A 15,327-nucleotide genomic window follows, 5' to 3' on the forward strand; every position below is an offset into this window, starting at 1 on the left:
AGCTTGGAACATTGGACGTCAAGGCACTGGAATCCCACGGCAAATCAGAAAAATAAAAGTGAAATGGGTCTTCAATTGTATTCATTAGAAAAAGTCTTCAATTTGACTTGTTGAAACCTGCAGAGACCCTGAATGATGACGGCGGATTGTCTAATTCCTTATGACGTTAGCTCCGGTGGCGAGTAGGATTTCTCCAATTGTGACTTGTTTTGTATTAAAAGACTCACAAGATTTTTAAGCCTTGAGTTCAGAGAACAAGCACTCAGTCTTTCCTAATCTGAATCTTACCTCCACCCTCCCGAGAGCCACTGTAGCACCACCAGTCCAAAGAAAGCTGTATATGTGTTTGTAATGGCAGCCCATGGGACCAAATGGGTCCTGAGGGTAAGTATACCCTGCATTAAGATGGGCTGATGTAGTTTTAGAAATAAGAATCAAAAAGTGAATGGTGGCCATATTGCTAGACGACTGTGCATGGCAAGAGTAATAGGGTGTCATGTTTCATCCTGTGGCCAGGTGACTGAGGTGTGCGGGGCCAAGCGTCTGGGATACTTCGGCACGCCTCAGTTCTATGTGGCGCTCAAGCTGCTCGCCGCCGCCCAGGCAGGTTTACCCGTCCGCCTGGAGAGTGCATCAGCAGCCAGTAGGTCACCGCCCTTACACAGATCAAGAGATTATTCTTAACCTGCCGGGATTCTGCGCAATCTGGCAGGCAAGGCAGGTTGCACGGAAAGAGCTTTAGTCATGTAACGAAGCAAACACTCGGTCAACTCTTTGCTGGAAGAAAGTCATCTGTGTGCTGAGAGTGTTCCTGAGATTGCTGGTTGTTAGCAACAACAACAACAACAATTCTTGTTTTGGGCCTGGGAAGAATCATAAGAATGCTAATGGTTTAGTTAATTGGTAACACTTTACAATAAGGTACACAAAATTACAGTAGTTAATGAGGAAGGAACCTACCTAACCCTAACCACTACACATTAGTTACTCATTACTTCTTCATTAGTTCCTCAGTAACTAGGCTAAGTTTATGTGCCTTAGTCATTAGTTCTTCGTTAGTTCTGCATTAGTTCCTCAGTAACGACTGTATTTTTGTGTACTTTATTGTAAAGTGTGACCAGTTAATTTTAAAAAGTTACATCACATCTTTACACCATTAGCAATAGCACATCTTTTTTTTAATTTACATCCTAATTTTACCAAAATGACAACTTTATTTTGTTTGTTTCTCATAATCTTATGACTTACGAGTTTATTCTTGTAAAATTGCCCCTTTTTTCCTTGTTAGAATAAGACTTTTTTCTCTTAATATTTTGACTTTATTCTTGTAAAATTACAGCAGTTATTTTCATTTCTGCTGTTGTCTTTTTTTGTGTTATTTTTCCAACTATTACAGCTGTCTTCTTTTGCAACTTTATTCATAGTTTTGTTTGTTTTTCATAATACTACGACTTTAAAAAATAATATATTTTTTCCTTTAATACTTCAACCTTATGCTCCTAAAATAATGTTATTCCATTCCATTCCATCAACTTCAACTTTCATCATGTTAATTTTATTTTCGTAATTATGACTTCATTCCCATAATATTTTGACTTTGTTTTCATAACATTATAGCTTTTTCACCGACCAAATTTTCCAGACATTACAATTTTATTTTGTTTGTCTGTTTTTCATAATAGTACGATTTGTAAACAATAAAATTTTTTCTTGCATTGAATTGTTTTTCAATTCTATGCTACTAAAATGACATTTTTCCTCATTATGACCTTATTCTCGGAAAATTGCAAATTTTTTTCTTGTTGGAATCCGACTTTTTTTTTAATATTTTGACATTAGTCCCGTAAAATTACCACTATTTTTTTTTCATTTCTGCTTTGTCTTTTTTTAATTTAACAATTATTTCAACTTTTGTCTTGTAAATTTTCTTGTTGTAATTCTGACTTTATTCCCATCATATTTTGACTTTATTCTTGTAACATTAAACTTTTTCAAAAAATACCTACTTTATTCGTTGTTTTTTGTTTTTCATAATATTATGACTTAAAAAAATACATATTTTTTCAACCTTACGCTACTAAAATGATTATTATATATTTTATTTTTCCTCTCGTTATTTTTCCTCAGAGTATTATGAGTTCGTTCTAGTAAAATTACAACTTTTTTATTGGTAGAATATGACTTTTTTGTTTATGACTTTTTTGTTTAATATTTTGACTCTCGTAAAATTGACACCTGTTCTTTTCCATTTCTGCTGTTGTTTTTTTTAATTGTCCAAGTATTTCAACTTTATTCTTGTAAATTTTCTTCTCATAATTATGATTCCCACAATATTTTGACTTAATTTTTGTAACATTTTTACTTTTTTCGCAACCTAATTTTCCAAAAATTACATCTTTATTTTGTTTGATTTTCATAATATTACGACTTCTAAACAATAACTTATTTTTTCTTTACTATTTCAACTCTATGCTACTATAATTGTTTTTACTCATAATAATATGAGTTTATTTTCAGAAAATTGTAAGAATCCAACTTTATTCTTCTTAATATTTTGACCTTATTCTCGTGAAATGTTTTTGCTTTTTCTGCTGTTGTTGTTTTTCAGTTTTCCAACTATTTCAACAACATTTTTTTCTTAATATTTAGACTTGATTCTTGTAAAATTACTGCTGATTTTTCCATTTTTACCGTTTTGTGTTTTAAATGTCATTTTTACAATGTGTCACTTTTATCAACGTATTAAAAAAAGAGTGAACGATGCTGACTTGTCCATCTCGCTGTTGTAGATCTACCTCTGCCTAGATTTGTCGGGATTCAAGTGGAAGCGCAGGTGGGATACGCCGAGGAAGGTGTGAGAATGTGCCAAGGTTTGGACTCCAGTGCTGAGCAGAAGGTATCCCATCTGATGCCAATTTTACCTTTTTATAAAAGTCTGAAAAAGACACGGGGTGATTACATCATCGTCTAATTTGCATCACTGACCATGATGCGTGTGCCTGTCATTTTCATGGACGCTGTGGAAGTGAGTAAAAAAAAAGCCCATGAAAACAAATATGTTTAGAAATACAAATGAACTTTCTTCTGTCACCGCTTCTTTTTTTTTTATGTCACAAGCAAGACGGAGCCGCCTGTGAGTGCTTTTAGCAGAAGAGTGATACGTGCTTTCACGCGAGATCCCCAAAAAGTATCCAACAGTATCCAAGCTGTATAGAAGATGGATGGACATATTTTTTCTTTTATACTTAAATTCTATGCTACTAAAATGATGTTTTTTTCTTCATAATGTTCCAAGATTATTCTCTTACGACAATCTTTTCTTAATATTTTGACTTTATTCCTATAAAGTTACATCTGTTTTTTTTATTTGTCATAATATTACGCCTTTACAAAAATAGCACTTTTTTTCTTTAATATTTCACCCAATGTTACTAAAATAGTTAAATTTTTTAATCTCATTTTATTCTTATAAAATTTCTTAGAATAGGACTTTTTTCTCTTCATATTTTGACTTTTTTTTCGTAAAATGACGAAATGATGTTTTTTCCATTTCTGCTGTTGTTTTATTTTAAAATTTTCCAACTGTTTCAACTTTCTTTTTTTAAATGCTATAATCGTAATAATGACTTTATTCCCACAATATTTTGACTTTATTCTTGTCGAATTTGTACAGATTTTTCTATTTTTGCTGCTGTTTATTATTATTATTATTATTATTATTTTTTGTTTGTTTTTTTGTTAAATTGTATTTTTCCAATGTGCCACGGGCCAATAAAAAAGCATTTATAGACCGCACTGATCACTTCTGCTCCGTCTCTGTCAGACCAGCTGATTATGAGGTGTGGTCAGATGCAGAGCTACGACTGCACGGAGTTGGAACTACAAGCCTATTGTCACTTTTACACTCCTATTACCCAATATAGTAGACATAATGCAAGGATATATAAGACATAATATAGACTCACACATGTTAGCATTGGGAGAGTTTCTTTTTTATTTCCTGTTTCTGTGCAGTACTTCCTGTGGTGACGATTATCACATTACTGACACCTTGTGACCAGTGTAGAATACAACATACACAACGTCTTTGAATGCGTCTTCTGAATTGTATTTGACTTCATTTAGACATTTTTATGCTTGAAAATTATTACTTTAGGCCCAGGGGTGTCCAAAGCGCGTCCCGGGGGCCACTTACGGCCCGTGGTTGTTTTTTTATTGGCTCGTGGCACTTTATAAAAATACATTTATACAAGAAAACAAAAAAAAAATGGACTCAAACAAAAATGGAAACATTTTTTACGAGAAGAAAGTATATTATATAATATTAGATGAATAAAGTCATGGTAGTAAGAGAACATATAGCATAAAGTTGAAACATTCAAGACTAAAAAATTTTCTATTTTTTTAAGTTATAATATGAGAAACGAGCAAAATACAGTTGCAGTTTCAGAAAAAAAATGGTTGGGTAAAAGTTATAATATTATGGTAATAAAGTCAAAATATTTTGAGAATAAAGACATAATATTAGAAGAAAAAATGTATGAGAAGAAAGTATTAAAATATTTTTAAAAGAAAAAGAAGAAGAAAGTGTTAAGGCAAAAACGTTAATAGTAATAATACACTTTATCACCAAGGCTGTTTTTTTTCTAAAAACAAAATATTAAAAACGGCATATCTACATGGGTTGGTGTAAAAAAAAAAAAAAAAATCAACCACGAAAGCATGATAATGAATGTGTGAGAAAAACCGTGTTCGAATGAAGCCACAGTATTGAACGTGTCAAGTGTCGAGGTGTCGACTAACATGACTCAAGAATAACTTATTCTGCCTTTTTTGGATGGAGTCATGGTCGCCGCCACCGCCATCGCCATGCAGCTCGCCACCCCGCTCCCCGCCGGCCTACCACACCTCTGAGTATACAGCACACAGGAAAATGGCCGACACAGGTACTGCACATTTGACTTTGTCTATCCACACCATTCTAAATCTACACATCAGGTGTGTTAACAAGCAAAACACACACATTTAGGATTATATTCTCAGGGCATGCAATCGATGGGAACTGGACTGTTCAGGTTGTCTTAGAAGACGTTTCGCCTCTCATCCGAACGGGCTTCATCAGTTCATGCTCAAAGACTCGGTGGGACACACAACAGTCAGACTAGATGGGACAGTTCTCGACTAGAGCTGTAGTTGTAATTTTACGAGTATAACGTTCTAATATTATGAGGAAAAATAATGTCATTTTTTGGGAATAAAGTCATAATATCATGAGAAGAAAATTGACGATGACTGTTAAGAAGAAGGTTGAAATAATTTGGGAAAAAAAAGCAAAAATGGGGAAAAAAGAGCATTGAGTGAAGTTAATAGTAATAATAGAAGAGTAGAGTAAAAGAGTCATAATATTATGAAAAAAACAAAACAGCAAATAATTTTTCATTTTTGGAAAATTTGTTTGCAGAAAAAGTTGCACGAAAATAAAACCAAAATATTATGGGAATACTGTCAGAATTCCAAGAAGAAAATCTACAAGAAGAAATTTGAAAAAGTTGAACAATTTTAATAAAATAACAACAGAAATGAAAACAGTTGTCAAGTCAATTATTAGAATTAAGGCAAAATATTAAGAGAAAAAAGTTGGATTATAATGAGAAAAAAAAATCACAATTTTATGAGAATGAACTCGTAATACGATGAGGAAAAACACTGTCATTTTAGTAGCATGGGGTGAAATAGTAAAGAAAAAATGTTATTTTTGTAAAGTTGTAATATGAGAAACAAACAAAATTAATGAAGTTGTCATTTTTTTAAAATTTGTTGGTCAAAACGTTGTAATATGGGAATAATGTCAAAATATTATGAGAAGAAAATTTACAACAAGAAAACTGAAATTTAAAAAACACCAGCGGAAATAAAAAAAAATATGAGTATGAAGTCAAAATATTAAGAGAAAAAAGTTGTAAATATCAAGAAAAAGTAAAGTAATCATTTTACCAGAATAACGTCATAATATTATGAGGAAAAATTGAATTTTTGTAGCATAGATTTTAACTATGTTATTTTTTAGACTTTGTAATATTATGAAAAACAAACAAAACAACAAATAAAGTTGGAATTTTTGGAAAATTAGGTTGGGGAAAAGCTGTAATACACTCCTGATCAAAATCTTAAGACAAGTTGAAAAATTGCTAGAATTTGCATTTTGCACATTTGGATCTTAATGAGGTTTTAAGTAGAGCTACAATATGCAAAACAAGAAGGGGGAGTGATACAAAAAACATTTGGAGATTGTAATTTAAACAAACAAAAAAAAATGTTGTTTTTGTGGTGTGATTGTAGTTACTGTTCTGTCCAGTGGGCTACTGGACGGAACACTAACTACCCCGACCATTTCCCCAGGGTGCACAGACCGCAAATGTTGATAGCGAGCCACAAAGTACGTTTCCGTGAGTTTGAATCCTCTGATTTAAGGTATCATAAACGGGCTATTTACTGGTGCTATTATTTGTGTTTTTTCATCATTTGTGGAGCGTCTTTGAATGTAGCTTTTGTGAACAGCAGGGATTTATTATACACTAGGTCCCCAACTTACAAACACAATTGGTTCCAGACGACCGTTCTTAAGTTGAATTGTTCTTAAGTCGGAGAAAAGGTAAAATTACCAATTACAGTCAAACTTGTCTATAGCGGCCACTAGAGGGAGACTGCGAAAGTGGCCACTATAGACAGGTGGCCTCTATAGACAGGTTGGCGTCCAGTTTGAATGTTGACCAGTAGAGGAAAAAAAAAAAGAAAAAAAGAATGTTGACCAGTAGAGGGCACTGTAGGACTGCAGATAAAAGTTGTGCAGCATTACTAGGCTTGTTAATCTCCACCACCCACAGAACAAAGCTGTGGTAGTATTGTATTTTGTTATGCTTGTTTTTAATATTTTACTTTTTATACGGCAGAGTGTCATTACAGCTTTAGTTCATCGGGAAGTGACGGGAAGTGATGGTGGGCGTCCCGAGTAGGAGAGCCAGGCTCAGTGCTAGCTGTGAGTTTCGAGAGAGTTGGGAAGTGTGTTTATGTTGGCGTGGATGTAAAGTCCTGCAGTGTTCTCCGCTGTTAATAAAGCCATTAAAGTGCATCGGCGACGTGAGTCTCTCCTTCCCCACAACAAGCGGCATTACAGTATTGACCAGTGCACATTGTCTCACACCAGGAAATGGCCGCGTTCAATAAATAAAGTTGGCAGAAGCAAAAGGAGAAGTTTCCTTCTTTGCTGGAGTCAGGTCGCCCTTACTACGGTTCGGAGCTGAAAATTCCACTGTAGTAGCGAATGGCAAAGACGGCTTTTTTTTGTGTCGAATACAGAAGATGAGGACTTTGATGGATTTGTGGATGAGGAATGATCAAAAATAACGTGAGTACATTCTAAAATGCTTCAATTAAGTACAACCGAACTCAGTTTTGCTCCCGCTGCCTTTTTAAAAAGCGTTTTAAAAAGTGTTTTAGCGTGCAGGCAGTATTGTATTGTATTGTAGCGTCGCTGGGAGCACGTCCTGTTTCCAGCCTACTTTGCGGTAATGTTTTGGTGCTCTTAAAGTTACATGTTTGACCAGGAAATAGCAAGCTCAAAAGAAGACGGCTTTTTTATGTGGAACTGACAGTTTGTGTGGATCTTGTGAATGATTGTGACTGAGCTAGGACTCAGTAATTAAAGTCTACACACGACGGCTTCATTGATTTGAAAAACAAAACTTTTTCGTGCATGAAGCTTCTACTTGAGTCGGTAATTTGGCCACTATATGCGGTCAGATATTGACCAAGGGAGACAAAATGGGTGGCCGCTGGCCGCGTTGGACAGGTGACTGCTATACACAGGGTCTATAACATGTAAATTAGCTGCGGGGGATTTTTCAGTGGCCGCTATAGGCAGGTGGCCGTTCTATAAAGGTGGCCGCTAAGACAGGTTTGACTGTATATAGGTACTACATGTACGTGTATACATATACAGTATATGCGTATGTATGTAAATATGAGTTTGGATGCAGTAATAATATTAAACGAGGATAATTAATGAAAAACAACAATAATAAAAATGATATAATAATACGTAATGATAAATGTCATTTACTTTTGAAGAAGAGTGGTCGAGCATACAGTACGTCGTTGTGGTGGAGGAGGAGGAAGAGTTATTAAAAAAGGACAAATCGTCGTCGTGGTTAGACTCTTCTAAAAGAGGTAGTGTTCTGTGGGTGGTGTAGAATTAAGCAGGTCTATTAACTCTTCATAAACTTTAATCACACGCTCTGTCCGGGTTGTATCATACAGCTACAATTTAGCTTTCTCTCCCCAGCGTCTTTCTCTCCTGTTAGCAGTGTCACAGTACCCTCTACTGGTCAAGCATGTAGCAGTATAAATACTGATGGAGCGACTACAAGGCAAAATAAAATAACATATAGACCAGTCGGCTTGTGTTCATATCCGCGAATGTTCGCAAGTCGGATGTTCGTAAGTTGGGGACCTAGTGTATTGGGAATCACATTTTAATCAATAAATTAGTCAATCGAATGATTGAGCTAGCCCCTTATTGGTCCGGGTATTGTCTTCTAGCTGGACACGTTGAGCAATCATATGATTAGCACATTGCAGGATAACACGGTGGTAAATTTCACATATGAGTGTGTTTTACAGTATTGATATTTTGTCTCTTCCTGGCCAGTACTGCAGAAGGAGCAGCAACACTCCTCTCCCAGTCCCTATGGGACCACAGCACAGGTATATGCATGAACCTGGGTTTTATTCCTTTATTATCTATTATTTTTTGTAATAATACTAACTATATATTTTATTATAAAGTAACTCTCCTATCTCCAGGCAACAACAAGTGACCATCAGCATATGGATGAAGACGACAACGACCCCTGGAGGATGACAGAGGAACAGCGGGAGTATTACACCAATCAGTTTCAAAGCCTTCAACCCGACTTGGGGGCTTTTATTTTGGGTATGCACTATTTCAACCCCTAAATCAGAGGTGTCCAAAGTGCGATCCGCACCACATTCTAAAAATATAATTTCCAAGAATAAAGTCAAACTATTAAGAGAGAAATTACGATCTAATGAGAAAAAGTCATAATTTAAAGAGGATAACGTAATATTTTGAGGGAAAATAACATCAATTTAAAATGTTATTTTTATTAAAGTCAACAACAAATCAACAAATAAAGTTGTAATTATTGGAAAATTAGGTTGGGGACAAATTAATAATTTGTATGGGAATAAAGTCAAAATATTATGGGAATAATGTCATAATTACAAGAAACAAATTTACAAGAAGAAGGTTGAAATAGCTGGAAAATTTAAAAAAAAACAGCAGAAATGGGAACAAAAACAGCTGTCATTTTACAAGAATAAAGTCAAAATATTAAGAGAAAAAAAGTCATTCTACAGTCATATGCAAAAGTTTGGGCACCCCTGATAAGTTTCAAGATTTACCTTTATACTGTAAATGTTCAGATCAGCAATTTTAGTTAAATATATCATATAGCAGACGATCACAGTGATATATGAGAAGTGAAATGAAGTTTATAGGACTTACAGAAGGTGTGCAATAATTACTTGTGGATAAAAAGTGCATAAAGTGCATAAATTTGGGGACCCCAACAGAAAAATTAAATCAATATTTAGTAGATCCTCCTTTTGCAGAAATAATAGCCTCTAAACGCTTCCTATAGCTTCCAATGAGGGTCTGGATTCTGGTTGAAGGGGATGTGTGCTGAGCATGTACAGCCCGCTTTAATTTCCACCACAGATTTTCAATAATATTCAGGTCTGGGGGCTGAGATGGCTGTTCCAGAACCTTGTACTTGTTCCTCTACATGAATGCCTTAGTAGAATTTGAGCAGTGTTTAGGGTCATTGTGTGGTTGAAGTATTTAGCCCCGGCACAACTTCAACTTTGTCACTGATTTTTGAACATTGTTCGCAAGAATCTGATGACAGACTGGAGTCCATGCGACCTTCAACTTTAACAAGATCGCCAATAGCTGTGGCCACACAGCCCCTCAGCATGATGGAACCACCACCAAATTTTACTGTGGGTAGCAAGTGTTTGTCTTGGAATGCTGTGTTTTTCAAGTTTCAAGTTTATTAGCCATATCAACAGTATAGGTATACAGTTGCTAGGAATGTATTTGGTGTGCTCACAGTTTGACAATACAACTCGAGAGACAAAACTAAGGAGGGGTCAAAGACAGCACATAGAAGACAGGAATAGAAGCGTACGAACATTGAAAAAGTGCAATGGTAAAAGTGCATGGTTGTACAGGGCTGCTGGAGTAACAGCGTGCAAAATTAGCAGAAGAGGTAGTAGGTCGGTGGTGGAGTCCAGTAAGTGTTACGGCAATATTCAAGTGGCGGATGACTTGTGGGTAGGTGCTGTCCCTAGAACGTGTGGTTTTGCATGTGATGCTCCGGTACCTTCTACCTGATGGTAGGAGTGTGAATAGATGGTGTGCTGGGTGAGTGAGGTCGGAGGTGATGTTCTTGGCTTTCCTGGCAATTCTGGTGTTGTAGTGTGAGGCTAATGTGGGAAGATTGTGGCCAATGATTTTAGAGGCCCTGCGTGCCACCCTCTCCAGCTGTTGCCTATCTTGGTTGGTGGTATTTCCATACCAGACCAGGATGGAGAAGGTGAGCACGCTTTCTATTGTGGCGCGGTAGAAATGGATCATGCCTGTTTGACTGACCCCAAATTTCCTCAGCTGTCGGAGAAAGTGTAATCTTTGGTGAGCTTTTGAAATGATGAGACTGGTGTTAAGGTTCCATGACAGGAACTGATGGATGGTGGTGCCTAAAAAAACGAAAGGAGTCAACTCGCTCCACTACCTGATCATTAATGCAGATGGGGATGTGCTGGCCTGCCTTTTTCCTGAAGTCCACTATGAGTTCTTTGGTTTTTGATATGTTGAGTGTAAGATTGCTGGCTGCAGACCACTGTACTAGGTGTTTGACCTTAACGCGATATGATGTTTCATCCTCGTCGCGTCTGAGGCCTATAACTGTGGTGTCGTCTGCGAATTTTAGGAGTTTGACAGATGGAGAATTGGATATGCAGTTGTTGGTGTATATAACAGGGGTGATAACACACAACCTTGTGGCGCGCCGGTGTTCAGTCCTGAACGCCGGTGTTCAGGACTGAACACCGGTTGATAAAAATATTGTTTTGGATTATAACACACTGTGTTCTGTTAGACAGGAAGTTAAGCAGCCAGTTACAGAGTGGGGGGTTGGCACCCATGGACAGGAGAGTATTATACAGTTTGATAGGCAGGATGGTATTAAAGGTTGAGCTAAAATCAATGAATAGGACACAGGCATAGGTGGACTTACAGTCAAGGTGTTGCAGAATGAAGTGAGTACAGAGTGAAACAGCGTCATCAACTCCCCTGTTTGCCCACTCCTTGGTATGTCCAGATAACTCAGTTTTAGTTCCATCAGTCCAGATGATGTCCAGTTGGCGCCCTCCGTGGCAGACGTCTCTGTCTCACTCTCCCGTTTTTTTTCTATTTTATTGTTCATTTTGGACATTCAACGCACTCTCGCAGTACATTACAACAGAGAGACACTCTTGAACATCGGCAGGGTTCATCATGATCTTTCATTCAGCCTCTCAGACTTTGGCTTTCTTCTGCGCCGGGAGAACGCAGCAGCCTGCGGGCCTGGTGAGCTGAATACCCGGCGAGCAAAGCATCCGAGGCGGAAACGAGGCAAGAGAGGTGGCCTGCATGCTAGGCTAAAAGCTAGACCGACTAGGCCACCGCTACCAAGCCTGCTGCTAGCCAACGTCCGCTCTCTTGAAAACAAGATGGACGAACTAAGAGCAAGGATTACAGCTCAACGTGAGATCAGGGAATGCTGTGTGCTCACCTTCAAAGAAACCTGGCTGACCGCTGAGGACTACAAAAAGGCCAGATATGACCTGAGGAGGTCCATACGAGAGGCCAAAAGACAGTACAGACAGAAGCTGGAGGGCTACTATTCCACCTCAGACCCTCGGCGTATATGGGCGGGGCTCCAGCACATCACAGACTATTGACACCGGAGTAGCGTAGCCACATCCAGGCAAACCACACTTCCTGATGAGCTGAATGAGTTCTATGCCCGCTTTGACACCCAAACTCCTGATGAGCAGAGAGGGTGGCTGGACTTGGGGAGCACACAGGACTCACCTCTCATGGTGACATCAGCTGATGTGCGCAGGGTTCTGAACAAAACAAACCCACGAAAAGCAGCAGGCCCAGACAACATCTCAGGCCGTGCACTTCGGGTTTGCTCATCAGAGCTAGCTGATGTGCTTGCTGACATATTTAACCTGTCGCTTGCACAAGCATCTGTACCGACCTGCTTTAAGTCCACCATCATAGTGCCCGTACCCAAGAAGAGCAACGTGACCTGCTTGAATGACTATCGCCCTATATTACTCACTCCTATTGTTATGAAGTGCTTTGAAAGAATAGTCATGACCCACATCAAAAAGAGCATCCCGGCCACTGTGGACCCTCTACAGTTTGCATACCGCCAGAACCGGTCCACTGATGATGCAGTCAACACTGCCATCCACACAGCCCTTTCTCACCTCCAGGGCCAGGACACATATGTCAGAATGCTATTTATAGACTATAGCTCTGCATTTAACACAGTCAGCCCCCACAAACTCACAGATAAGCTCTTCACACTTGGCCTGTCTCCCTCCCTCTGTAACTGGGTGTTTAACTTCCTAACAGGCAGGCCCCAATCAGTCAGAGTCCACAATCGCACATCCAGCTCAAGAATTGTGAGCACTGGGACCCCATAGGGGTGTGTGCTGGGTCCGCTCCTCTACACGCTCTTCACCTACGATTGCGTGGCCTCCCACAACAACACCAGCATCATTAAATTTGCGGATGACACTACAGTCATCGACCTGATCACTGGTGGTGTTGAAACATCATACAGAAGAGAGGTGGCGGACCTCATAGCTTGGTGTCATGATAACAATCTCCTTCTCAATACAGATAAGACTAAAGAGATGATCATTGACCCAAGAACAAGGGAAAAGGAGCCGCATAGACCCCTGTTTATTGATGAGACTGAGGTGGAGAGGGTGAAAACCTTCAAGTTCCTTGGCACACACATCAGCGAGGACCTCACCTGGTCTCACAACACCCAACAAATTATGAAGAAGTCCCAAAGGAGACTGTACTTCCTGAGAAGACTGAGGAAATTTGGCATGTCCACCACAATCCTGAGTTGCTTCTACAGATGCACTATGGAAAGTGTCACGTGATAGGAAGGCATTCCAGCGGGTGATCAAGACCTCACAGAACATTGTTGGGGCAGCCCTCCCCTCACTGCAAGACATTTATAAATCTAGAGTCCTATGCAGAAACTACACACAACCTCATCAAGGACAGCACACATCCACAACACTCATTATTCACACTCCTACCGTCAGGCAGACGCTACAGGAGTTTGAAGTCCAGAACCACAAGACTGGCGAACAGCTTTTATCCATAGGCCATCAGGCTTCTCAACGAAGCAGTCACACACACCGCACGCAACACACGCACACACTCATAGCACTTTATTTATTTATTTGTATTATTTATCTGTATTGATGTCTCTTCTGTTGTTGTTGCTTAATTTATTGGTACATATGTTTCCATATTCTGATTCGTTTTCTTGTGTTTTCTTTCTTTTCTTGGGAGAATGAACAGAATAAGAATTTCATTGCATAGTATAACTGCCTGTTTTACTATGCATATGACAATAAACCTCTTGAATCTTGAATCTTGAATCACAGCACCTTATTCCCAAAGGAAGCTGGCTTGTCCAAATATGCTTTAGCATACCTCAAGCGACTCTGTTTGTGGCATGTGCGCAGAAAAGGCTTCTTCCGCATTACTCTCCCATACACCATCCCCTTGTGAAAAGTGCGCTGATTAGTTGAACGATGCACTGTGACACCATCTGCAGCAATATCATGTTGTAGGTCTTTGGAGCTGGTCTGTGGGTTGAGTTTGACTGTTCTCACCATCCTTCAGGTGAAGGATGGTGCTTATCTGAGATTTTTCTTGGCCTGCCACTCTGGGCCTTAACGAGAACTGTACCTGTGGTCTTCCATTTTCTCATTATGTTCCTCACAGTGGAAACTGACAGCTAAAATCTCTGAGCTAGCTTTTTGTGTCCTTGCTCTAAACCATGATGTTGAACAATCTTTGCATTCAGGTCATTTGACAGTTGTTTGGAGGCTCCCATGTTGCCAATCTTAACAGAACATGCAAAGAGGATAACAACTTGCAATTGGCCACCTTAAATATCCTTTCTCATGAATTGCTTCACCTGTGTATGTAGGTCAAGGGTCAATGAGCTTACCAAACAAATTGTGTGTTCCAATAATTAGTGCTAAAGGTATTCAAATCAGTAAAACAACAAGGGTAGCCAAATTTATGCACCTGCCTACTTTAGTTTCAATAATTATTGCACACTTTGTGTAAATCTTATAAACTTCATTTCACTTCTCATTTATCAGTGTTCGTCTACTATATGATATATTTAACTGAAATTACTAATCCAAACAACCAGTGATTTATAAAGGAAAATCTTGAAAATTATCAGGCGTGCCCAAACTTTTGCATACCACTGTAAAAAGAGTCAGAGCAACTGGGCGGTAATCATTCAGGCAAGTGACTGCTGATTTTTTAGGCACAGGCACAATGATGGAGGAGGGGTAAATGAACACTCTCTCTGCTGCCAGGTGTGTCAAAACGAGCATGCAATGTGTTCAGGGTTTCAGTGAGAGTGAAATCATGGCTAACCAGCTGATCACTGCGCTTATAGTCTGTTATGGTCTTAATGCCTCTCCACATACTTTGTGAGTTGTTACTAGAAAATTGCTCCTCAATGCTCTGTTTGTACCTGCAATTTGCTAACTGAATGTCCTTCTTCAGTTCTTTCCGGGCCCTGCTATAGGCGAGACTATAGCATCACAGGCTTTGAGTAGGGGTTTCACTGTGCTATCTATCCATAGTTTTTGGTTTGAGAAAACCTTGATGGCCTTTGTGGGCAGGACAGCATCAGGACAGAACTTCAGATACGACAGAACCAATGATGTGTATCCATCTCGATCTGTGCCCTCCTTGAGCACTCCCCAGTTGGTGCACGCAAAGCAGTCCTGCAATGCTGCGGCTGCCTCATCAGTCCATACCCGAACGATTCTGGTGATCGGTCTCGCCCTGCAAATGGGATCAGGTTCACAGAGATGTGATTCGACATGCCCAGGTGTGGTGCTGCAACAGCC

General features: G+C 38.8%; 1 protein-coding gene across 11 annotated transcripts in view; it reads left to right on the top strand.

The window, feature by feature from the left end:
- Positions 1-15,327, top strand: part of reps2 (RALBP1 associated Eps domain containing 2) — an 82,639-nt gene that overhangs the window by 9,603 nt on the left and 57,709 nt on the right. For 10 of the 11 annotated variants that reach the window (XR_008572679.1, XR_008572678.1, XM_054789440.1 and 7 more), the window contains 5 exons: positions 517-643; positions 2,790-2,896; positions 4,844-4,946; positions 8,708-8,763; positions 8,863-8,992. Coding sequence is in view for 9 of the 11 variants with exons in the window: in XM_054789440.1 (XP_054645415.1) it covers positions 517-643; positions 2,790-2,896; positions 4,844-4,946; positions 8,708-8,763; positions 8,863-8,992 (523 nt within the window). In the remaining 2 variants the exon portion in view is untranslated. The remainder of the gene's footprint in view (positions 1-516; positions 644-2,789; positions 2,897-4,843; positions 4,947-8,707; positions 8,764-8,862; positions 8,993-15,327) is intronic. The other variant, XM_054789443.1, reaches the window with a different exon arrangement.

Source organism: Dunckerocampus dactyliophorus, chromosome 10 (genome assembly GCF_027744805.1).
Source record: "Dunckerocampus dactyliophorus isolate RoL2022-P2 chromosome 10, RoL_Ddac_1.1, whole genome shotgun sequence".
NCBI classification, from domain to species: Eukaryota; Metazoa; Chordata; class Actinopteri; order Syngnathiformes; family Syngnathidae; genus Dunckerocampus; species Dunckerocampus dactyliophorus.